Source organism: Scyliorhinus torazame, chromosome 26, assembly GCF_047496885.1.
Source record: "Scyliorhinus torazame isolate Kashiwa2021f chromosome 26, sScyTor2.1, whole genome shotgun sequence".
Taxonomy (NCBI): Eukaryota; Metazoa; Chordata; class Chondrichthyes; order Carcharhiniformes; family Scyliorhinidae; genus Scyliorhinus; species Scyliorhinus torazame.
Window position 1 is genome coordinate 42,789,180 of NC_092732.1, and position 24,204 is coordinate 42,813,383.

The following is a 24,204-nucleotide window of genomic DNA, read 5'->3' on the forward strand; positions in this document are numbered from 1 at the left end:
CGGCTGTGGTTGGTGAGGTGCGGGTATGGCTCTGGTTGGGGGTGAGGTGCGGGTATGGCTGTGGTTGGGGGTGAGGTGCGGGTACGGCTGTGGTTGGGGGTGAGGTGCGGGTACGGCTGTGGTTGGGGGTGAGGTGCGGGTACGGCTGTGGTTGGGGGTGAGGTGCGGGTACGGCTGTGGTTGGGGTGAGGTGCGGGTATGGCTGTGGTTGGGGTGAGGTGCGGGTATGGCTGTGGTTGGGGGTGAGGTGCGGGTATGGCTGTGGTTGGGGGTGAGGTGCGGGTACGGCTGTGGTTGGGGGTGAGGTGCGGGTACGGCTGTGGTTGGGGGTGAGGTGCGGGTACGGCTCTGGTTGGGGGTGAGGTGCGGGTACGGCTCTGGTTGGGGGTGAGGTGCGGGTACGGCTGTGGTTGGGGGTGAGGTGCGGGTACGGCTGTGGTTGGGGGTGAGGTGCGGGTATGGCTGTGGTTGGTGAGGTGCGGGTATGGCTGTGGTTGGGGGTGAGGTGCAGGTATGGCTGTGGTTGGGGGTGAGGTGTGGGTATGGCTGTGGTTGGGGGTGAGGTGCGGGTATGGCTGTGGTTGGGGGTGAGGTGCGGGTATGGCTGTGGTTGGGGGTGAGGTGCGGGTACGGCTGTGGTTGGGGGTGAGGTGCGGGTATCGCTGTGGTTGGGGGTGAGGTGCGGGTACGGCTGTGGTTGGGGATGAGGTGCGGGTACGGCTGTGGTTGGGGGTGAGGTGCGGGTACGGCTGTGGTTGGGGGTGAGGTGCGGGTACGGCTGTGGTTGGGGGTGAGGTGCGGGTACGGCTGTGGTTGGGGGTGAGGTGCGGGTACGGCTGTGGTTGGGGGTGAGGTGCGGGTACGGCTGTGGTTGGGGGTGAGGTGTGGGTACGGCTCTGGTTGGGGGTGAGGTGCGGGTACGGCTGTGGTTGGGGGTGAGGTGCGGGTACGGCTGTGGTTGGGGCTGAGGTGCGGGTACGGCTGTGGTTGGGGGTGAGGTGCGGTTACGGCTGTGGTTGGGGGTGAGGTGCGGGTACGGCTGTGGTTGGGGGCGATGTGCGGTTATAGCTGTGGTTGGGGGTGAGGTGCGGGTATGGCTGTGGTTGGGGGTGAGGTGCGGGTATGGCTGTGGTTGGGGGTGAGGTGCGGGTACGGCTGGTTGGGGGTGAGGTGCGGTTACGGCTGTGGTTGGGGGTGAGGTGCGGGTACGGCTCTGGTTGGGGGTGAGGTGCGGGTACGGCTCTGGTTGGGGGTGAGGTGCGGGTACGGCTGTGGTTGGGGGTGAGGTGCGGGTACGGCTGTGGTTGGGGGTGAGGTGCGGGTACGGCTGTGGTTGGGGTGAGGTGCGGGTACGGCTGTGGTTGGGGGTGAGGTGCGGGTATAGCTGTGGTTGGGGGTGAGATGCGGGTATGGCTGTGGTTGGGGGTGAGATGCGGTTACGGCTGTGGTTGGGGGTGAGGTGCGGGTACGGCTGTGGTTGGGGGTGAGGTGCGGGTACGGCTGTGGTTGGGGGTGAGGTGCGGGTATCGCTGTGGTTGGGGGTGGGGTGCGGGTATGGCTGTGGTTGGGGGTGAGGTGCGGGTACTGCTGTGGTTGGGGGTGAGGTGCGGGTACGGCTGTGGTTGCGGGTGAGGTGCGGGTATGAACATAGAACATACAGCACAGAACAGGCCCTTCGGCCCACGATGTTGTGCCGAACCTTTGTCCTAGATTAATCATAGATTATCATTGAATTTACAGTGCAGAAGGAGGCCATTTGGCCCTTTGAGTCTGCACCGGCTCCTGGAAAGAGCACCCTACCCAAACTCAACACCTCCACCCAACACCAAGGGCAATTTTGGACATTAAGGGCAATTTATCATTGGCCAATTCACCTAACCTACACATCTTTGGACTGTGGGAGGAAACCGGAGCACCCGGAGGAAACCCACGCAGACACGGGGAGGATGTGCAGACTCCGCACAGACAGTGACCCAAGCCGGAATCGAACCTGGGACCCTGGAGCTGTGAAGCAATTGCGTTATCCACAATGCTACCGTGCTGCCCTTAAGAACAAATATATCTACACTATCATTTTACCGTAATCCATGTACCTATCCAATAGCCGCTTGAAGGTCCCTAATGTTTCCGACTCAACTACTTCCACAGGCAGTGCATTCCATGCCCCCACTACTCTCTGGGTAAAGAACCTACCTCTGATATCCCTCCTATATCTTCCACCTTTCACCTTAAATTTATGTCCCCTTGTAATGGTTTGTTCCACCCGGGGAAAAAGTCTCTGACTGTCTACTCTATCTATTCCCCTGATCATCTTATAAACCTCTATCAAGTCGCCCCTCATCCTTCTCCGTTCTAATGAGAAAACGCCTAGCACCCTCAACCTTTCCTCGTGAAACCTACTCTCCATTCCAGGCAATATCCTGGTAAATCTTCTTTGCACCTTTTCCAAAGCTTCCACATCCATCCTAAAATGAGGCGACCAGAACTGTACACAGTACTCCAAATGTGGCCTTACCAAAGTTTTGTACAGCTGCATCATCACCTCACGGCTCTTAAATTCAGTCCCTCTGTTAATGAACGCGAGCACACCATAGGCCTTCTTCACAGCTCTATCCACTTGAGTGGCAACTTTCAAAGATGTATGAACATAGACCCCAAGATCTCTCTGCTCCTCCACATTGCCAAGAACTCTACCGTTAACCCTGTATTCCGCATTCATATTTGTCCTTCCAAAATGGACAACCTCACACTTTTCAGGGTTAAACTCCATCTGCCACTTCTCAGCCCAGCTCTGCATCCTATCTATGTCTCTTTGCAACCGACAACAGCCTTCCTTACTATCCACAACTCCACCAATCTTCGTATCGTCTGCAAATTTACTGACCCACCCTTCAACTCCCTCATCCAAGTCATTAATGAAAATCACAAACAGCAAAGGACCCAGAACTGATCCCTGCGGTACGCCACTGGTAACTGGGATCCAGGCTGAATATTTGCCATCCACCACCACTCTCTGACTTCTCTCGGTTAGCCAGTTCGTTATCGAACTGGCCAAATTTCCCACTATCCCATGCCTCCTTACTTTCTGCATAAGCCTACCATGGGGAACCTTATCAAATGCCTTACTAAAATCCATGTACACTACATCCACTGCTTTACCTTCATCCACATGCTTGGTCACCTCCTCAAAGAATTCAATAAGACTTGTAAGGCAAGACCTACCCCTCACAAATCCGTGCTGACTATCCCTAATCAAGCAGTGTCTTTCCAGATGCTCAGAAATCCTATCCTTCAGTACCCTTTCCATGACTTTGCCTACCACCGAAGTAAGACTAACTGGCCTGTAATTCCCAGGGTTATCCCTAGTTCCTTTTTTGAACAGGGGCACGACATTCGCCACTCTCCAATCCCCTGGTACCACCCCTGTTGACCGTGAGGACGAAAAGATCATTGCCAACGGCTCTGCAATTTCATCTCTTGCTTCCCATAGAATCCTTGGATATATCGCGTCAGGCCCGGGGGACTTTCCTATCCTCAGGTTTTTCAAAATGCCCAACACATCTTCCTTCCTAACAAGTATTTCCTCGAGCTTACCAATCTGTTTCACACTGTCCTCTCCAACAATATCGCCCCTCTCATTTGTAAATACAGAAGAAAAGTACTCGTTCAAGACCTCTCCTATCTCTTCAGACTCAATACACAATCTCCCGCTACTGTCCTTGATCGGACCTACCCTCGCTCTAGTCATTCTCATATTTCTCACATATATGTAAAAGGCCTTGGGGTTTTCCTTGATCCTACCCGCCAAAGATTGTTCATGCCCTCTCTTAGCTCTCCTAATCCCTTTCTTCAGTTCTCTCCTGGCTATCTTGTATCCCTCCAATGCCCAGTCTGAACCTTGTTTCCTCAGCCTTACATAAGTCACCTTTTTCCTCTTAACAAGACATTCAACCTCTCTTGTCAACCATGGTTCCCTCACTCGACCATCTCTTCCCTGCCTGACAGGGACATACATATCAAGGACACGTAGCACCTGTTCCTTGAACAAGTTCCACATTTCACTTGTGTCCTTCCCTGCCAGCCTATGTTCCCAACTTATGCACTTCAATTCTTGTCTGACAACATCGTGTTTACCCTTCCCCCAATTGTAAACCTTGCCCTGTTGCACGTACCTATCCCTCTCCATTACTAAAGTGAAAGTCACAGAATTGTGGTCACTATCTCCAAAATGCTCCCCCACTAACAAATCTATCACTTGCCCTGGTTCATTACCCAGTACTAAATCCAATATTGCCCCTCCTCTGGTCGGACAATCTACATACTGTGTTAGAAAAGCTTCCTGGACACACTGCACAAACACCACCCCATCCAAACTATTTGATCTAAAGAGTTTCCACTCAATATTTGGGAAGTTAAAGTCACCCATGACTACTACCCTATGACTTCTGCACCTTTCCAAAATCTGTTTCCCAATCTGTTCCTCCACATCTCTGCTACTATTGGGGGGCCTATAGAAAACTCCTAACAAGGTGACTGCTCCTTTCCTATTTCTGACTTCAACCCATACTACCTCAATAGGGTGATACTCCTCGAACTGCCTTTCTGCAGCTGTTATACTATCTCTAATTAACAATGCCACCCCCCCACCTCTTTTACCACCCTCCCTAATCTTATTGAAACATCTATAACCAGGCACCTCCAACAACCATTTCTGCCCCTCTTCTATCCAAGTTTCCGTGATGGCCACCACATCGTAGTTCCAAGTACCGATCCATGCCTTAAGTTCACCCACCTTATTCCTGATGCTTCTTGCGTTGAAGTATACACACTTCAACCCATCTCCGTGCCTGCAAGTACTCTCCTTTGTCAGTGTTCCCTTCCCCACTGCCTCACTACACGCTTTGCCGTCCTGAATATCGGCTAGCTTAGTTGCTGGACTACAAATCCGGTTCCCATTCCCCTGCCAAATTAGTTTAAACCCTCCCGAAGAGTACTAGAAAACCTCCCTCCCAGGATATTGGTGCCCCTCTGGTTCAGATGCAACCCGTCCTGCTTGTACAGGTCCCACCTTCCCCAGAATGCGCTCCAATTATCCAAATACCTGAAGCCCTCCCTCCTACACCATTCCTGCAGCCACGTGTTCAACTGCCCTCTCTCCCTATTCCTAGCCTCGCTATCACGTGGCACCGGCAACAAACCAGAGATGACCACTCTGTCTGTCCTGGCTTTTAACTTCCAGCCTAACTCCCTAAACTTGTTTATTACCTCCACACCCCTTTTCCTACCTATGTCGTTGGTACCAATGTGCACCACGACTTCTGGCTGCTCACCCTCCCCCTTAAGGATCCTGAAGACACGATCCGAGACATCCCTGGCCCTGGCACCCGGGAGGCAACATACCTTCCGGGAGTCTCGCTCGCAACCACAGAATCTCCTATCTATTCCCCTAACCATTGAATCTCCTACAACTATTGCTTTTCTATTTTCCCCCCTTCCCTTCTGAGCCCCAGAGCCAGACTCAGTGCCAGAGACCTGGCCGCTAGGGCCTTCCCCCGGTAGGTCATCCCCCCCAACAGCATCCAAAACGGTATACTTGTTTTGAAGGGGAACGGCCACGAGGGATCCCTGCACTGTCTGCCTGTTTGTTTTTTTCCCCCTGACTGTAACCCAGCTATTCTTGTCCTGTACCTTGGGTGTGGTTACCTCCCTGTAACTCTTCTCAATCACCCCCTCTGCCTCCCGGATGATTCGAAGTTCATCCAGCTCCAGTTCCCTAACTCCTTTGAGGAGCTGAAGTTGGGTGCACTTCCCGCAGGTATAGTCAGCGGGGACACCAGTGGTATCCCTCACCACCCACATCCTACAGGAGGAGCATGCAACTGGCCTAGCCTCCATCCCCTCTTACCTTACAGAATATAGCTGCCGTGTGGACTAACTAGATCTCCGCCCTCCGACTCTGCTCCCAGTCAGCTACACTTTCTGTAAACTCCTGGCTCTCTTCTCACTCTTTGCGGAAATGTCGGAAACAAAATGAAAGGAGCACCTTACTCCCTCCTCACCTAACTCCCTCGGTCACCAAACTCTTACTATAGCACTCAAAATGCACCAAATTCAGCACTCCCTCGGTCACCAAACTCTTACTATAGCACTCAAAATGCACCAAATTCAGCACTCCCTCGGTCACCAAACTCTTACTATAGCACTCAAAATGCACCAAATTCAGCACTCCCTCGGTCACCAAACTCTTACTATAGCACTCAAAAAGCACCAAATTCAGCACTCAGTGCAAACAAAGTCTGCACTGTAGGGGATCACTTTTATACTGTGAATCTAGCCTCTGAAAAACTGGCCTAATCCAATTAACTAATTAACAAGCTCCAGCAGCAAGTACCTAGAAGTAGAAGCCTGTTTAAAGCTTATTGAAAATTCACCTTCTTCTAAACCAAACAGCAACTTTTAAGTTAATTAACTAAATAAAAGAAAGACTAAACTTTAGATAAAAATGAAGCCTTATACTCCCACGGTCACCAAACTCTCACTATCGCACTCAAAAAGCACTATATCATTGTATGGCTCTGGTTGGGGTGAGGTGTGGTTGGGGGTGAGGTGCGGGTACGGCTGTGGTTGGGGGTGAGGTGCGGGTACGGCTGTGGTTGGGGGTGAGGTGCGGGTACGGCTGTGGTTGGGGGTGAGGTGCGGGTATGGCTGTGGTTGGGGTGAGGTGCGGGTATAGCTGTGGTTGGGGGTGAGGTGCGGTTACGGCTGTGGTTGGGGGTGAGGTGCGGTTACGGCTGTGGTTGGGGGCGAGGTGCGGGTATGGCTCTGGTTGGGGTGAGGTGCGGGTGCGGCTGTGGTTGGGGGTGAGGTGCAGGTACGGCTCTGGTTGGGGTGAGGTGTGGTTGGGGGTGAGGTGCGGGTATCGCTGTGGTTGGAGGTGAGGTGCGGGTATGGCTGTGGTTGGGGGTGGGGTGCGGGTGCGGCTGTGGTTGGGGTGAGGTGCGGGTACGGCTCTGGTTGGGGGTGAGGTGCGGGTACGGCTCTGGTTGGGGGTGAGGTGCGGGTACGGCTGTGGTTGGGGGCGAGGTGCGGGTACGGCTGTGGTTGGGGGTGAGGTGCGGGTACGGCTCTGGTTGGGGGTGAGGTGCGGGTACGGCTGTGGTTGGGGGCGAGGTGCGGGTACGGCTGTGGTTGGGGGTGAGGTGCGGGTATGGCTCTGGTTGGGGGTGAGGTGCGGGTGCGGCTGTGGTTGGGGTGAGGTGCGGGTACGGCTGTGGTTGGGGGTGAGATGCGGGTATCGCTGTGGTTGGGGGTGAGGTGCGGGTACGGCTCTGGTTGGGGGTGAGGTGCGGGTACGGCTGTGGTTGGGGGTGAGGTGTGGGTACGGCTCTGGTTGGGGGTGAGGTGCGGGTACAGCTGTGGTTGGGGGTGAGGTGCGGGTGTGACTGGTTGGGGGTGAGGTGCGGGTACGGCTGTGGTTGGGGGTGAGGTGCGGGTACGGCTGTGGTTGGGGGTGAGGTGCGGGTACGGCTGTGGTTGGGGGTGAGGTGCGGGTATAGCTGTGGTTGGGGTGAGGTGCGGGTACGGCTGTGGTTGGGGGTGAGGTGCGGGTACGGCTGTGGTTGGGGGTGAGGTGCGGGTATAGCTGTGGTTGGGGGTGAGGTGCGGGTACGGCTCTGGTTGGGGGTGAGGTGCGGGTATCGCTGTGGTTGGGGGTGAGGTACGGCTGTGGTTGGGGTGAGGTGCGGGTATAGCTGTGGTTGGGGGTGAGGTGTGGCTGTGGTTGGGGGTGAGGTGCGGGTACGGCTGTGGTTGGGGGTGAGGTGCGGGTACGGCTGTGGTTGGGGTGAGGTGCGGGTACGGCTGTGGTTGGGGGTGAGGTGCGGGTACGGCTGTGGTTGGGGGTGAGGTGCGGGTACGGCTGTGGTTGGGGGTGAGGTGCGGGTACGGCTGTGGTTGGGGTGAGGTGCGGGTACGGCTGTGGTTGGGGGTGAGGTGCGGTTACGGCTGTGGTTGGGGGTGAGGTGCGGTTACGGCTGTGGTTGGGGGTGAGGTGCGGGTGTGGTTGGGGGTGAGGTGTGGGTACGGCTGTGGTTGGGGTACGGCTGTGGTTGGGGGTGAGGTGCGGTTACGGCTGTGGTTGGGGGTGAGGTGCGGGTATAGCTGTGGTTGGGGGTGAGGTGCGGGTACGGCTGTGGTTGGGGGTGAGGTGCGGGTACGGCTGTGGTTGGGGGTGAGGTGCGGGTGTGGCTCTGGTTGGGGGTGAGGTGCGGGTACGGCTGTGGTTGGGGGTGAGGTGCGGGTACGGCTGTGGTTGGGGGTGAGGTGCGGTTACGGCTGTGGTTGGGGGTGAGGTGCGGGTACGGCTGTGGTGGGGGTGAGGTGCGGGTACGGCTGTGGTTGGGGGTGAGGTGCGGGTAAGGCTGTGGTTGGGGGTGAGGTGCGGGTATGGCTGTGGTTGGGGGTGAGGTGCGGGTACGGCTGTGGTTGGGGGTGAGGTGCGGTTACGGCTGTGGTTGGGGGTGAGGTGCGGTTACGGCTGTGGTTGGGGGTGAGGTGCGGGTGTGGTTGGGGGTGAGGTGTGGGTACGGCTGTGGTTGGGGTACGGCTGTGGTTGGGGGTGAGGTGCGGGCATGGCTGTGGTTGGGGGTGAGGTGCGGGTATAGCTGTGGTTGGGGGTGAGGTGCGGGTATAGCTGTGGTTGGGGGTGAGGTGCGGGTACGGCTGTGGTTGGGGGTGAGGTGCGGTTACGGCTGTGGTTGGGGGTGAGGTGCGGGTACGGCTGTGGTGGGGGTGAGGTGCGGGTACGGCTGTGGTTGGGGGTGAGGTGCGGGTAAGGCTGTGGTTGGGGGTGAGGTGCGGGTATGGCTGTGGTTGGGGGTGAGGTGCGGGTATCGCTGTGGTTGGGGGTGAGGTGCGGGTACGGCTGTGGTTGGGGGTGAGGTGCGGGTACGGCTGTGGTTGGGGGTGAGGTGCGGGTACGGCTGTGGTTGGGGGTGAGGTGCGGGTACGGCTGTGGTTGGGGGTGAGGTGCGGGTACGGCTGTGGTTGGGGGTGAGGTGCGGGTACGGCTGTGGTTGGGGGTGAGGTGCGGGTGTGGCTCTGGTTGGGGGTGAGGTGCGGGTAAGGCTGTGGTTGGGGGTGAGGTGCGGGTATAGCTGTGGTTGGGGGTGAGGTGCGGGTACGGCTGTGGTTGGGGGTGAGGTGCGGGTACGGCTGTGGTTGGGGGTGAGGTGCGGGTACGGCTGTGGTTGGGGGTGAGGTGCGGGTGTGGCTCTGGTTGGGGGTGAGGTGCGGGTACGGCTGTGGTTGGGGGTGAGGTGCGGGTACGGCTGTGGTTGGGGGTGAGGTGCGGCTGTGGTTGGGGGTGAGGTGCGGGTACGGCTGTGGTTGGGGGTGAGGTGCGGGTATGGCTGTGGTTGGGGGTGAGGTGCGGGTATGGCTGTGGTTGGGGGTGAGGTGCGGGTGTGGCTCTGGTTGGGGGTGAGGTGCGGGTAAGGCTGTGGTTGGGGGTGAGGTGCGGGTGTGGCTCTGGTTGGGGGTGAGGTGCGGGTACGGCTGTGGTTGGGGGTGAGGTGCGGGTACGGCTGTGGTTGGGGGTGAGGTGCGGGTACGGCTGTGGTTGGGGGTGAGGTGCGGGTACGGCTGTGGTTGGGGGTGAGGTGCGGGTACGGCTGTGGTTGGGGGTGAGGTGCGGGTGTGGCTCTGGTTGGGGGTGAGGTGCGGGTAAGGCTGTGGTTGGGGGTGAGTTGCGGGTGTGGCTCTGGTTGGGGGTGAGGTGCGGGTATGGCTGTGGTTGGGGGTGAGGTGCGGGTACGGCTGTGGTTGGGGGTGAGGTGCGGGTATAGCTGTGGTTGGGGGTGAGGTGCGGGTGTGGCTCTGGTTGGGGGTGAGGTGCGGGTATGGCTGTGGTTGGGGTGAGGTGCGGGTATAGCTGTGGTTGGGGGTGAGGTGCGGCTGTGGTTGGGGGTGAGGTGCGGGTACGGCTGTGGTTGGGGGTGAGGTGCGGGTATGGCTGTGGTTGGGGGTGAGGTGCGGGTATGGCTGTGGTTGGGGGTGAGGTGCGGGTACGGCTGTGGTTGGGGGTGAGGTGCGGGTACGGCTGTGGTTGGGGGTGAGGTGCGGGTATTGCTGTGGTTGGGGGTGAGGTGCGGGTATAGCTGTGGTTGGGGGTGAGGTGTGGTTGGGGGTGAGGTGCGGGTACGGCTGTGGTTGGGGGTGAGGTGCGGGTACGGCTCTGGTTGGGGGTGAGGTGCGGGTATGGCTGTGGTTGTGGGTGAGGTGCGGGTATGGCTGTGGTTGGGGGTGAGGTGCGGGTACGGCTGTGGTTGGGGGTGAGGTGCGGGTATAGCTGTGGTTGGGGGTGAGGTGCGGGTACGGCTGTGATTGGGGGTGAGGTGCGGGTATGGCTGTGGTTGGGGGTGAGGTGCGGGTATAGCTCTGGTTGGGGGTGAGGTGCGGGTACGGCTGTGGTTGGGGGTGAGGTGCGGGTACGGCTGTGGTTGGGGGTGAGGTGCGGGTACGGCTGTGGTTGGGGTGAGGTGCGGGTACGGCTGTGGTTGGGGGTGAGGTGCGGGTACGGCTGTGGTTGGGGGTGAGGTGCGGGTATAGCTGTGGTTGGGGTGAGGTGCGGGTATGGCTGTGGTTGGGGGTGAGGTGCGGGTACGGCTGTGGTTGGGGGTGAGGTGCGGGTGTGGCTGTGGTTGGGGGTGAGGTGCGGGTACGGCTGTGGTTGGGGGTGAGGTGCGGGTGTGGCTGTGGTTGGGGTGAGGTGCGGGTATAGCTGTGGTTGGGGGTGAGGTGCGGGTATGGCTGTGGTTGGGGGTGAGGTGCGGGTACGGCTGTGGTTGGGGGTGAGGTGCGGGTATAGCTGTGGTTGGGGGTGAGGTGCGGGTATAGCTGTGGTTGGGGGTGAGGTGCGGGTATGACTGTGGTTGGGGGTGAGGTGCGGGTACGGCTGTGGTTGGGGGTGAGGTGCGGTTACGGCTGTGGTTGGGGGTGAGGTGCGGGTATGGCTGTGGTTGGGGTGAGGTGCGGGTATGGCTGTGGTTGGGGGTGAGGTGCGGGTATAGCTGTGGTTGGGGGTGAGGTGCGGGTATGGCTCTGGTTGGGGGTGAGGTGCGGGTACGGCTGTGGTTGGGGGTGAGGTGCGGGTACGGCTGTGGTTGGGGGTGAGGTGCGGGTATAGCTGTGGTTGGGGGTGAGGTGCGGGTATGGCTGTGGTTGGGGGTGAGGTGCGGGTATAGCTGTGGTTGGGGGTGAGGTGCGGGTATGGCTCTGGTTGGGGGTGAGGTGCGGGTACGGCTGTGGTTGGGGGTGAGGTGCGGGTACGGCTGTGGTTGGGGGTGAGGTGCGGGTATAGCTGTGGTTGGGGGTGAGGTGCGGGTATGGCTGTGGTTGGGGGTGAGGTGCGGGTACGGCTGTGGTTGGGGGTGAGGTGCGGGTATAGCTGTGGTTGAGGGTGAGGTGCGGGTATGGCTGTGGTTGAGGGTGAGGTGCGGGTATGGCTGTGGTTGAGGGTGAGGTGAGGGTATGACCGTGAAACGGTTCAGATCACCGGACAAAATCTTTGCATTTGCTCCTGTAATTGTTGTCTTTTCCAGGAGAACGTTGAATTTCTGATCCAGGAGCTGCGTAGACCCAAGTACGGCCTGTTTTTTATTTGTGAGTACGGGACGATCATGTTGCCGACTCCGAGAGCTGTCCGAACAGCTCCGTAACCAATGTGGGTGGGGAGGGGCATCCTCTGTGCTCCACACCGCAGTGAGGGGGGGGGGGTTACCGCAGCGAGGGGGGGGTGTTACCGCAGCGAGGCAGGGGGGGTTACCGCAGTGAGGGGGGGGGTTACCGCAGTGAGGGGGTTGGGGTTACCGCAGTGAAGGGGGGGGTTTGGGGTTACCGCAGTGAGGGGGGGGGTTACCGCAGTGAGGGGGGGGGGTTACCGCAGTGAAGGGGGGGGGGTTGGGGTTACCGCAGTGAAGGGGGGGGGGTTGGGGTTACCGCAGTGAAGGGGGGGGGGGTCGGGGTTACCGCAGTAAAGGGGGGGGGTTGGGGTTACCGCAGTGAAGGGGGGGGGGGGTCGGGGTTACCGCAGTAAAGGGGGGGGGTCAGGGTTACCGCAGTGAGTGGGGGGCATTACCGCAGTGAGCGGGGGGGGTTACCGCAGTGAGGGGGGGGGTTACCGCAGTGAGGGGGGGGGGTTGGGGTTACTGCTGTGAGGGGGGGGTTACCGCAGTGAGAGGGGGGGGTGTTGGGGTTACTGCAGTGAGGGGGGTGGTGGTTACCGCAGTGAGAGGGGGGCGTTACCGCAGTGAGGGGGTGGGGAGGTTGGGGTTACCGCAGTGAGGGGGGGCGTTATTGCAGTGAGGGGGGTGGTGGTTACCGCAGTGAGAGGGGGGCGTTACCGCAGTGAGGGGGTGGGGAGATTGGGGTTACCGCAGTGAGGGGGTGGGGGTTACCGCAGTGAGGGGGGGTTACCGCAGTGAGAGGGGGGGGGGTTGGGGTTACTGCAGTGAGGGGGGGGGGTTACCGCAGTGAGGGGGGGGGGGGGAGGTTGGGGTTACCGCAGTGAGGGGGGGGCGTTACCGCAGTGAGGGGGTTGGGGTTACCGCAGTGAAGGGGGGGGGGTTGGGGTTACCGCAGTGAAGGGGGGGGGTTACCGCAGTGAAGGGGGGGGTTTGGGGTTACCGCAGTGAGGGGGGGGGGTTACCGCAGTGAGGGGGTTGGGGTTACCGCAGTGAAGGGGGGGGGTTGGGGTTACCGCAGTGAAGGGGGGGGGTCGGGGTTACCGCAGTAAAGGGGGGGGGTCGGGGTTACCGCAGTGAGGGGGGGCGGTTACCGCAGTGAGGGGGGGGGGTTACCGCAGTGAGTGGGGGGCATTACCGCAGTGAGCGGGGGGGGTTACCGCAGTGAGGGGGGGGGGGTTGGGGTTACTGCTGTGAGGGGGGGGTTACCGCAGTGAGAGGGGGGGGTGTTGGGGTTACTGCAGTGAGGGGGGTGGTGGTTACCGCAGTGAGAGGGGGGCGTTACCGCAGTGAGGGGGTGGGGAGGTTGGGGTTACCGCAGTGAGGGGGGGCGTTATTGCAGTGAGGGGGGTGGTGGTTACCGCAGTGAGAGGGGGGCGTTACCGCAGTGAGGGGGTGGGGAGATTGGGGTTACCGCAGTGAGGGGGTGGGGGTTACCGCAGTGAGGGGGGGTTACCGCAGTGAGAGGGGGGGGGGTTGGGGTTACTGCAGTGAGGGGGGGGGGTTACCGCAGTGAGGGGGGGGGGGGAGGTTGGGGTTACCGCAGTGAGGGGGGGGCGTTACCGCAGTGAGGGGGTTGGGGTTACCGCAGTGAAGGGGGGGGGGTTGGGGTTACCGCAGTGAAGGGGGGGGGTTACCGCAGTGAAGGGGGGGGTTTGGGGTTACCGCAGTGAGGGGGGGGGGTTACCGCAGTGAGGGGGTTGGGGTTACCGCAGTGAAGGGGGGGGGTTGGGGTTACCGCAGTGAAGGGGGGGGGTCGGGGTTACCGCAGTAAAGGGGGGGGGTCGGGGTTACCGCAGTGAGGGGGGGCGGTTACCGCAGTGAGGGGGGGGGGTTACCGCAGTGAGTGGGGGGCATTACCGCAGTGAGCGGGGGGGGTTACCGCAGTGAGGGGGGGGGTTACCGCAGTGAGGGGGGGGGGGTTGGGGTTACTGCTGTGAGGGGGGGGGTTACCGCAGTGAGAGGGGGGGGTGTTGGGGTTACTGCAGTGAGGGGGGTGGTGGTTACCGCAGTGAGAGGGGGGGGGGCTGGGGTTACTGCAGTGAGGGGGGGGGGGTTACCGCAGTGAGGGGGGGGGGAGGTTGGGGTTACCGCAGTGAGGGGGGGGGGTTACCGCAGTGAGGGGGGGGGGTTACCGCAGTGAGGGGGTTGGGGTTACCGCAGTGAAGGGGGGGGGTTGGGGTTACCGCAGTGAAGGGGGGGGGGGTCGGGGTTACCGCCGTAAAGGGGGGGGGTCGGGGTTACCGCAGTGAGGGGGGGCGGTTACCGCAGTGAGGGGGGGGGGTTACCGCAGTGAGTGGGGGGCATTACCGCAGTGAGCGGGGGGGGTTACCGCAGTGAGGGGGGGGGTTACCGCAGTGAGGGGGGGGGGTTGGGGTTACTGCTGTGAGGGGGGGGTTACCGCAGTGAGAGGGGGGGGTGTTGGGGTTACTGCAGTGAGGGGGGTGGTGGTTACCGCAGTGAGAGGGGGGGGGGCTGGGGTTACTGCAGTGAGGGGGGGGGGGTTACCGCAGTGAGGGGGGGGGGGGAGGTTGGGGTTACCGCAGTGAGGGGGGGGGGGGTTACCGCAGTGAGGGGGGGGGGGCTGGGGTTACTGCAGTGAGGGGGGGGGGGTTACCGCAGTGAGGGGGGGGGGGAGGTTGGGGTTACCGCAGTGAGGGGGGGGGGGTTACCGCAGTGAGGGGGGGGGTTACCGCAGTGAGGGGGGGCGTTACCGCAGTGAGAGGGGGGGGGGGTTGGGGTTACTGCAGTGAGGGGGGGGGTTACCGCAGTAGGGGGGGGGGGAGGTTGGGGTTACCGCAGTGAGGGGGGGGGCGTTACCGCAGTGAGGGGGGGGAGATTGGGGTTACCGCAGTGAGGGGGTGGGGGTAACCGCAGTGAGGGGGGGTTACCGCAGTGAGAGGGGGGGGGGGGTGGGGTTACTGCAGTGAGGGGGGGGGGTTGGGGTTACTGCAGTGAGGGGGGGTTGGGGTTACCGCAGTGAGAGGGGGGGGGTTGGGGTTACTGCAGTGAGGGGGGGTTGGGGTTACCGCAGTGAGGGGGGGGGGGTTGGGGTTACTGCAGTGAGGGGGGGTTGGGGTTACCGCAGTGAGGGGGGGGGGTTACCGCAGTGAGGGGGGGGGTTGGGGTTACCGCAGTGAGGGGGGGGGGGTTACTGCAGTGAGGGGGGGGATGTTACCGCAGTGAGGGAGGGGGGGGAGATTGGGGTTACTGCAGTGAGGGGGGTGGGGGGTTACCGCAGTTGGGGGGGGGGAGATTGGGGTTACCGCAGTGAGAGGGGGGGGTTGGGGTTACCGCAGTGAGGGGGGGGGGTTGGGGTTACCGCAGTGAGCGGAGGGGTTACCGCAGTGAGTGGGGGGGGGGTTACCGCAGTGAGGGGAGGGGTTACCGCAGTGAGGGGGGGGGGGTTACCGCAGTGAACGGGGGGGGGGGTTGGGGTTACCGCAGTGAGGTGGGGGGGGGGGTTGCGGTTACCGCAGTGAGGGGGGGGGTTGGGGTTACCGCAGTGAGGGGGGGGGGTTGGGGTTACCGCAGTGAGGGGGGGGGGGTTACCGCAGTTGGTGGGGGGGGGAGTAGATTGGGGTTACCGCAGTTGGGGGGGGGGGGGGAAGGAGATTGGGGTTACCGCAGTGAGGGGGTGGGGTGTTACTGCAGTTGGGGGGGGGGAGATTGGGGTTACCGCAGTGAGGGGGGCGGGGGGGAGGAGATTGGGGTTACCGCAGTGAGGGGGGGGTTACCGCAGTTGGGGGGGGGGAGGAGATTGGGGTTACCGCAGTGAGGGGGGGGTTACCGCAGTTGGGGGGGGGGGGAGGAGATTTGGGTTACCGCAGTGAGAGGGGGCGGGGAGATTGGGGTTACTGCAGTGAGGGGAGGGGTGGTTACCGCAATGAGGGGAGGGGTTACCGCAGTGAGGGGAGGGGTTACCGCAGTTGGGGGGGGGGGGGGGGAGGAGATTTGGGTTACCGCAGTGAGGGGGGGGGGGGCGGTTGGGGTTACCGCAGTGAGGGGGGGGGAGATTGGGGTTACTGCAGTGAGGGGAGGGGTGGTTACCGCAGTGAGGGGAGGGGTTACCGCAGTGAGGGGAGGGGTTACCGCAGTGAGGGGGGGGAGATTGGGGTTACTGCAGTGAGGGGAGGGGTGGTTACCGCAGTGAGGGGAGGGGTTACCGCAGTGAGGGGGGGGGGGGTTGGGGTTACCACAGTTTGGGGTGGGGGGGGCTTACCGCAGTTGGGGGGGGGAGGAGATTGGGGTTACCGCAGTGAGGGGGGCGGGGGGGAGGAGATTGGGGTTACCGCAGTGAGGGGGGGGGTTACCGCAGTGAGAGGGGGCGGGGTTGGGGTTACCGCAGTGAGGGGGGGGGGTTACCGCAGTGAGGGGGGGGGGTTACCGCAGTTGGGGGGGGGGGTGGGGAGGGGGAGAGATTGGGGTTACCGCAGTGAGGGGGGGTGGGTTACCGCAGTGAGGGGGGGGGGTTACCGCAGTGAGGGGGGGGTGGAGATTGGGGTTACCGCAGTGAGGGGGGGGGGGTTACCGCAGTTGGGGGGGGGGGGGAGGAGATTGGGGTTACCGCAGTGAGGTGGGGGGGGGTTGGGGTTACCGCAGTGAGGTGGGGGGGGGGTTGGGGTTACCGCAGTGAGGTGGGGGGGGGGGTTGGGGTTACCGCAGTGAGGTGGGGGGGGGGTTGGGGTTACCGCAGTGAGGGGGGCGGGGGGGAGGAGATTGGGGTTACCGCAGTGAGGGGGGGGGGGGTTACCACAGTGAGGTGGGGGGGGTTTGGGGTTACCGCAGTGAGGTGGGGGGGGTGTTGGGGTTACCGCAGTGAGGGGGGCGGGGGGGAGGAGATTGGGGTTACTGCAGTGAGGTGGGGGGGGTGTTGGGGTTACCGCAGTGAGGGGGGCGGGGGGGAGGAGATTGGGGTTACTGCAGTGAGGGGGGCGGGGGGAGGAGATTGGGGTTACCGCAGTGAGGGGGGCGGGGGGGAGGAGATTGGGGTTACCGCAGTTTGGGGGGCGGGGGGAGATTGGGGTTACCGCAGTGAGGGGGGCGGGGGGGAGGAGATTGGGGTTACCGCAGTTTGGGGGGCGGGGGGAGATTGGGGTTACCGCAGTGAGGTGGGGGGGGTGTTGGGGTTACCGCAGTGAGGGGGGGTTGGGGTTACCGCAGTGAGGTGGGGGGGGTGTTGGGGTTACCGCAGTGAGGGGGGGGGGGGAGATTGGGGTTACCGCAGTGAGGGGGCGGGGGTGAGGAGATTGGGGTTACCGCAGTGAGGGGGGGGGGTTACCGCAGTGAGGGGGGGGGGGGGAGGAGATTGGGGTTACCGCAGTGAGGGGGGGGGTTACCACAGTGAGGTGGGGGGGGTTTGGGGTTACCGCAGTGAGGTGGGGGGGGTGTTGGGGTTACCGCAGTTTTGGGGCGGGGGGAGATTGGGGTTACCGCAGTGAGGGGGGGGGGAGGAGATTGGGGTTACCGCAGTGAGGTGGGGGGGGGGGTTGGGGTTACCGCAGTGAGGTGGGGGGGGGTGTTGGGGTTACCGCAGTGAGGGGGGGGGGAGGAGATTGGGGTTACCGCAGTGAGGGGGGCGGGGGGGGAGGAGATTGGGGTTACCGCAGTGAGGGGGGCGGGGGGGAGGAGATTGGGGTTACCGCAGTGAGGGGGGGGGGTTACCACAGTGAGGTGGGGGGGGTTTGGGGTTACCGCAGTGAGGGGGGGGGTTACCGCAGTGAGGGGGGGGGGGGGAGGAGATTGGGGTTACCGCAGTGAGGGGGGGGGTTACCACAGTGAGGTGGGGGGGGTTTGGGGTTACCGCAGTGAGGGGGGGGGTGGAGATTGGGGTTACCGCAGTGAGGGGGGGGGGTTACCGCAGTGAGGGGGGGGGGGGTTGGGGTTACCGCAGTGGGGGGGGGGGGGTGGAGATTGGGGTTACCGCAGTGAGGGGGGGGGGGTTACCGCAGTGAGGTGGGGGGGGGGAGGAGATTGGGGTTACCGCAGTGAGGTGGGGGGGGTTGGGGTTACCGCAGTGTGGGGGGGGGGGCTGGGGTTACCGCAGTGAGGTGGGGGGGGGTTGGGGTTACCGCAGTGTGGGGGGGGGGTTGGGGTTACCGCAGTGAGGGGGGGGGGGTTACCGCAGTGAGGGGGGGGGTTGGGGTTACCGCAGTGAGGGGGGGGGGGTTACTGCAGTGAGGGGGGGGATGTTACCGCAGTGAGGGAGGGGGGGGAGATTGGGGTTACTGCAGTGAGGGGGGTGGGGGGTTACCGCAGTTGGGGGGGGGGAGATTGGGGTTACCGCAGTGAGAGGGGGGGGTTGGGGTTACCGCAGTGAGGGGGGGGGGGTTGGGGTTACCGCAGTGAGCGGAGGGGTTACCGCAGTGAGTGGGGGGGGGGTTACCGCAGTGAGGGGAGGGGTTACCGCAGTGAGGGGGGGGGGGGTTACCGCAGTGAACGGGGGGGGGGGTTGGGGTTACCGCAGTGAGGTGGGGGGGGGGTTGCGGTTACCGCAGTGAGGGGGGGGGTTGGGGTTACCGCAGTGAGGGGGGGGGTTGGGGTTACCGCAGTGAGGGGGGGGGGGTTACCGCAGTTGGTGGGGGGGGAGTAGATTGGGGTTACCGCAGTTGGGGGGGGGGGGGAAGGAGATTGGGGTTACCGCAGTGAGGGGGTGGGGTGTTACTGCAGTTGGGGGGGGGGAGATTGGGGTTACCGCAGTGAGGGGGGCGGGGGGGAGGAGATTGGGGTTACCGCAGTGAGGGGGGGGTTACCGCAGTTGGGGGGGGGGAGGAGATTGGGGTTACCGCAGTGAGGGGGGGGTTACCGCAGTTGGGGGGGGGGGGAGGAGATTTGGGTTACCGCAGTGAGAGGGGGCGGGGAGATTGGGGTTACTGCAGTGAGGGGAGGGGTGGTTACCGCAATGAGGGGAGGGGTTACCGCAGTGAGGGGAGGGGTTACCGCAGTTGGGGGGGGGGGGGGGAGGAGATTTGGGTTACCGCAGTGAGGGGGGGGGGGCGGTTGGGGTTACCGCAGTGAGGGGGGGGGAGATTGGGGTTACTGCAGTGAGGGGAGGGGTGGTTACCGCAGTGAGGGGAGGGGTTACCGCAGTGAGGGGAGGGGTTACCGCAGTGAGGGGGGGGAGATTGGGGTTACTGCAGTGAGGGGAGGGGTGGTTACCGCAGTGAGGGGAGGGGTTACCGCAGTGAGGGGGGGGGGGGTTGGGGTTACCACAGTTTGGGGTGGGGGGGGCTTACCGCAGTTGGGGGGGGGAGGAGATTGGGGTTACCGCAGTGAGGGGGGCGGGGGGGAGGAGATTGGGGTTACCGCAGTGAGGGGGGGGGTTACCGCAGTGAGAGGGGGCGGGGTTGGGGTTACCGCAGTGAGGGGGGGGGGGTTACCGCAGTGAGGGGGGGGGGTTACCGCAGTTGGGGGGGGGGGTGGGGAGGGGGAGAGATTGGGGTTACCGCAGTGAGGGGGGGTGGGTTACCGCAGTGAGGGGGGGGGGTTACCGCAGTGAGGGGGGGGTGGAGATTGGGGTTACCGCAGTGAGGGGGGGGGGGTTACCGCAGTTGGGGGGGGGGGGGGAGGAGATTGGGGTTACCGCAGTGAGGTGGGGGGGGGTTGGGGTTACCGCAGTGAGGTGGGGGGGGGGTTGGGGTTACCGCAGTGAGGTGGGGGGGGGGGTTGGGGTTACCGCAGTGAGGTGGGGGGGGGGTTGGGGTTACCGCAGTGAGGGGGGCGGGGGGGAGGAGATTGGGGTTACCGCAGTGAGGGGGGGGGGGGGTTACCACAGTGAGGTGGGGGGGGTTTGGGGTTACCGCAGTGAGGTGGGGGGGGTGTTGGGGTTACCGCAGTGAGGGGGGCGGGGGGGAGGAGATTGGGGTTACTGCAGTGAGGTGGGGGGGGTGTTGGGGTTACCGCAGTGAGGGGGGCGGGGGGGAGGAGATTGGGGTTACTGCAGTGAGGGGGGCGGGGGGAGGAGATTGGGGTTACCGCAGTGAGGGGGGCGGGGGGGAGGAGATTGGGGTTACCGCAGTTTGGGGGGCGGGGGGAGATTGGGGTTACCGCAGTGAGGGGGGCGGGGGGGAGGAGATTGGGGTTACCGCAGTTTGGGGGGCGGGGGGAGATTGGGGTTACCGCAGTGAGGTGGGGGGGGTGTTGGGGTTACCGCAGTGAGGGGGGGTTGGGGTTACCGCAGTGAGGTGGGGGGGGTGTTGGGGTTACCGCAGTGAGGGGGGGGGGGGAGATTGGGGTTACCGCAGTGAGGGGGCGGGGGTGAGGAGATTGGGGTTACCGCAGTGAGGGGGGGGGGTTACCGCAGTGAGGGGGGGGGGGGAGGAGATTGGGGTTACCGCAGTGAGGGGGGGGGTTACCACAGTGAGGTGGGGGGGGTTTGGGGTTACCGCAGTGAGGTGGGGGGGGTGTTGGGGTTACCGCAGTTTTGGGGCGGGGGGAGATTGGGGTTACCGCAGTGAGGGGGGGGGGAGGAGATTGGGGTTACCGCAGTGAGGTGGGGGGGGGGGGTTGGGGTTACCGCAGTGAGGTGGGGGGGGGTGTTGGGGTTACCGCAGTGAGGGGGGGGGGAGGAGATTGGGGTTACCGCAGTGAGGGGGGCGGGGGGGAGGAGATTGGGGTTACCGCAGTGAGGGGGGCGGGGGGGAGGAGATTGGGGTTACCGCAGTGAGGGGGGGGGTTACCACAGTGAGGTGGGGGGGGGTTTGGGGTTACCGCAGTGAGGGGGGGGGTTACCGCAGTGAGGGGGGGGGGGGGAGGAGATTGGGGTTACCGCAGTGAGGGGGGGGGTTACCACAGTGAGGTGGGGGGGGTTTGGGGTTACCGCAGTGAGGGGGGGGGTGGAGATTGGGGTTACCGCAGTGAGGGGGGGGGGGTTACCGCAGTGAGGGGGGGGGGGTTGGGGTTACCGCAGTGGGGGGGGGGGGTGGAGATTGGGGTTACCGCAGTGAGGGGGGGGGGGTTACCGCAGTGAGGTGGGGGGGGGGAGGAGATTGGGGTTACCGCAGTGAGGTGGGGGGGGTTGGGGTTACCGCAGTGTGGGGGGGGGGGCTGGGGTTACCGCAGTGAGGTGGGGGGGGGGTTGGGGTTACCGCAGTGTGGGGGGGGGGGGGCTGGGGTTACCGCAGTGTGGGGGGGGTGGAGATTGGGGTTACCGCAGTTGGGGGGGGTGGAGATTGGGGTTACCGCAGTGTGGGGGGGGGGAGATTGGGTTTACCGCAGTGAGGTGGGGGGGGGCTGGGGTTACCGCAGTGAGGTGGGGGGGGGGTTGGGGTTACCGCAGTGTGGGGGGGGGGTGGAGATTGGGGTTACCGCAGTGAGGGGGGGGGGGGGTTACCGCAGTTGGGGGGGGGGGGGAGATTGGGGTTACCGCAGTGAGGGGGGGGGGGGTTACCGCAGTGAGGTGGGGGGGGTTGGTGTTACCGCAGTGAGGGGGGGGGAGGAGATTGGGGTTACCGCAGTGAGGGGGGGGGTTACCGCAGTGAGGGGGGGGGGGGTTACCGCAGTGAGGGGGGGGGGGGTTGGGGTTACCGCAGTGAGGGGGGGGTTACCGCAGTGTGGGGGGGGTGGAGATTGGGGTTACCGCAGTGAGGGGGGGGGGGGGTTACCGCAGTGAGGTAGGGGGGGGGTTGGGGTTACCGCAGTGAGGGGGGGGGAGGAGATTGGGGTTACCGCAGTGAGGGGGGGGGTTACCGCAGTGAGGGGGGGGGTTACCGCAGTGAGGGGGGGGGGTTACCGCAGTGAGGGGGGGGGGTTACCGCAGTGAGGGAGGGGGAGGGTTACCGCAGTGAGGGGGGGGTTACCGCAGTGAGGGAGGGGGAGGGTTACCGCAGTGAGGGAGGGTTACCGCAGTGAGGGAGGGGAGGGTTACCGCAGTGAGGGGGGGGGCAGCCCTGGACAGCTTGCTGCCGTGCCTGAGGTTACTGCCTCTAGAATCCTGGTGAAAGCGTCTCCACTTACCAATGATGCTCCAAACTAACCGTGTCTCTAACTCCCCACAGATTTCAGTAATGTGATCAGCAAGAGCGATATTAAGACCCTGGCAGAGGCTGATGAGCAGGAGGTAGTTTCTGAAGTTCAGGTGAGTTAGTTGGGCCTCACTTGGAATATTGCGCACAATTCTGGTCGCCGCACTACCAGAAGGGTGTGGAGGCTTTAGAGAGGGTGCAGAAGAGATTTACTGGGTTGTTGCCTGGTATGGAGGGCATTAGCTATGAGGAGAGGTTGGATAAACTCGGTCTATTCTCACTGGAACGACGGAGGTTGAGAGGCGACCTGATAGAGGTCTACAAAATTATGAGGGGCATAGACAGAGTGGATAGATGCTCTTGCCCAGGGTCGGAGAGTCTGGGACGAGGGGACATGGGTTTAAATTGCGTGGGGAAAAGTTCAGACAGATGTGCGAGGCAAGCTTCTTACACACAGGGTGGTAAATATCTGGAACGCGCTGCCTGGGGAGGGGGTGGGAGCCGGTACGATAGCGACATTTAAGGGACATCTAGACAAATATATGAATAGGGTGGGAATGGAAGGATACGGACCCAGGAAGTGCCGGCGGTTTTAGTTTAAGCAGGCACCATGGTCAGCACAGGCTTGGAGGGCCGAAGGGCCTGTTCCTGTGCTGCGTTGTTCTTTGAGTCAGTTGTGTCCCTTAACGGGTGGACTGTGGACCTGAGGGGGTGAAATATGTGACCTCTGCAACTGGCCTGGGGTCCCGTTAAATTGGAAAATATCTAGTCAGTGCTCCTGCCATAACGTGCTGAGTGCTCGCAGCGCTTTCCAGTATCAACCGGATTCTGATTGCTTTTGACAGTTTTCAAGACGTTTTTGTGGAAGCAAGCTCTGAATTTTCCTCTTGTTGTCGTTTCAGGAGTTTTATGGAGATTTCATTGCTATCAGTCCACATGTGTTTTCCCTCAATCTCAATGGCTGTGCTCTGGTAAGCAGGTCGTGGCTGCGGTATAACAGTGACGTGTCTTTTATGAGCAGTGTGTGGACGACTTATCTGCCTGCTGTTATTATCTGGCTGAACAGTCTTGGATCGCATCTCTCTCCCTGGATTAGTCCTATGTGTACGGTATATCGGCACTGCGCGGTGATCCACGCAATAAACCTGCAGAGTGGGTGGCCTGAGTAATGGCTTCTCCCACGTTTGCCGCCTCCTCCATCTCACAGCAGCCGTGTCTAAATGTTTACTGGGCAGCGCTCAGGAGGAAACTGTTCAGAAACGTCTCGATGGACCTGTCATTATCACCCAGACCTTCAATCTGTCCCACCGCCTGGAAAGCACTGCAGAGGGAGCTTTACTCTGTATCTAACCCCGTGCTGTACCTGTCCTGGGAGTGTTTGATGGGGACAGTGTAGAGGGAGCTTTACTCTGTATCTAACACCGTGCTGCACCTGTCCTGGGAATGTTTGATGGGGACAGTGGAGAGGGAGCTTTACTCTGTATCTAACCCCGTGCTGTACCTGTCCTGGGAGTGTTTGATGGGGACAGTGTAGAGGGAGCTTTACTCTGTATCTAACCCTGTGCTGTACCTGTCCTGGGAGTGTTTGATGGGGACAGTGTAGAGGGAGCTTTTCTCTGTATCTAACCCCGTGCTGTACCTGTCCTGGGAGTGTTTGATGGGAACAGTGTAGAGGGAGCTTTTCTCTGCATCTAACCCCGTGCTGTACCTGTCCTGGGAGGGTTTGATGGGGACAGTGTAGAGGGAGCTTTACTCTTTATCTAACCCTGTGCTGTACCTGTCCTGGGAGTGTTTGATGGGGACAGTGTGGAGGGAGCTTTACACTGTATCTAACCCCGTGCTGTACCTGTCCTGGGAGTGTTTGATGGGGACAGTGTAGAGGAAGCTTTACTCTGTATCTAACCCCATGCTGTACCTGTCCTGGGAGTGTTTGATGGGGACAGTGCAGATGAAGCTTTACTCTGTATCTAACCCCGTGCTGTACCTGTCCTGGGAGTGTTTGATGGGGACAGTGTAGAGGAAGCTTTACTCTGTATCTAACCCCGTGCTGTACCTGTCCTGGGAGTGTTTGATGGGGACAGTGCAGATGAAGCTTTACTCTGTATCTAACCCCGTGCTGTACCTGTCCTGGGAGTGTTTGATGGGGACAGTGTAGAGGGTGCTTTACTCTGTATCTAACCCCGTGCTGTTCCTGTCCTGGGAGTGTTTGATGGGGACAGTGTAGAGGAAGCTTTACTCTGTATCTAACCCCGTGCTGTACCTGTCCTGGGAGTGTTTGATGGGGACAGTGTAGAGGAAGCTTTACTCTGTATCTAACCCCGTGCTGTACCTGTCCTGGGGGTGTTTGATGGGGACAGTGCAGAGGGAGCTTTACTCTGTATCTAACCCCCTGCTGTACCTGTCCTGGAAGTGTTTGATGGGGACAGTGTAGAGGGAGCTTTACTCTGTATCTAACCCCGTGCTGTACTTGTCCTGGGAGTGTTTGATGGGGACAGTGCAGA

At 61.9% G+C, this 24,204-nt stretch overlaps 1 protein-coding gene across 1 annotated transcript in view; it reads left to right on the forward strand.

Moving 5' to 3' along the window:
- vps45 (vacuolar protein sorting 45 homolog) overlaps positions 1–24,204 on the forward strand; it is an 87,018-nt gene that overhangs the window by 13,532 nt on the left and 49,282 nt on the right. The window contains 3 exon segments of the mRNA XM_072490669.1: positions 11,601–11,661; positions 21,737–21,816; positions 22,606–22,674. Coding sequence (XP_072346770.1) covers positions 11,601–11,661; positions 21,737–21,816; positions 22,606–22,674 — 210 coding nt within the window.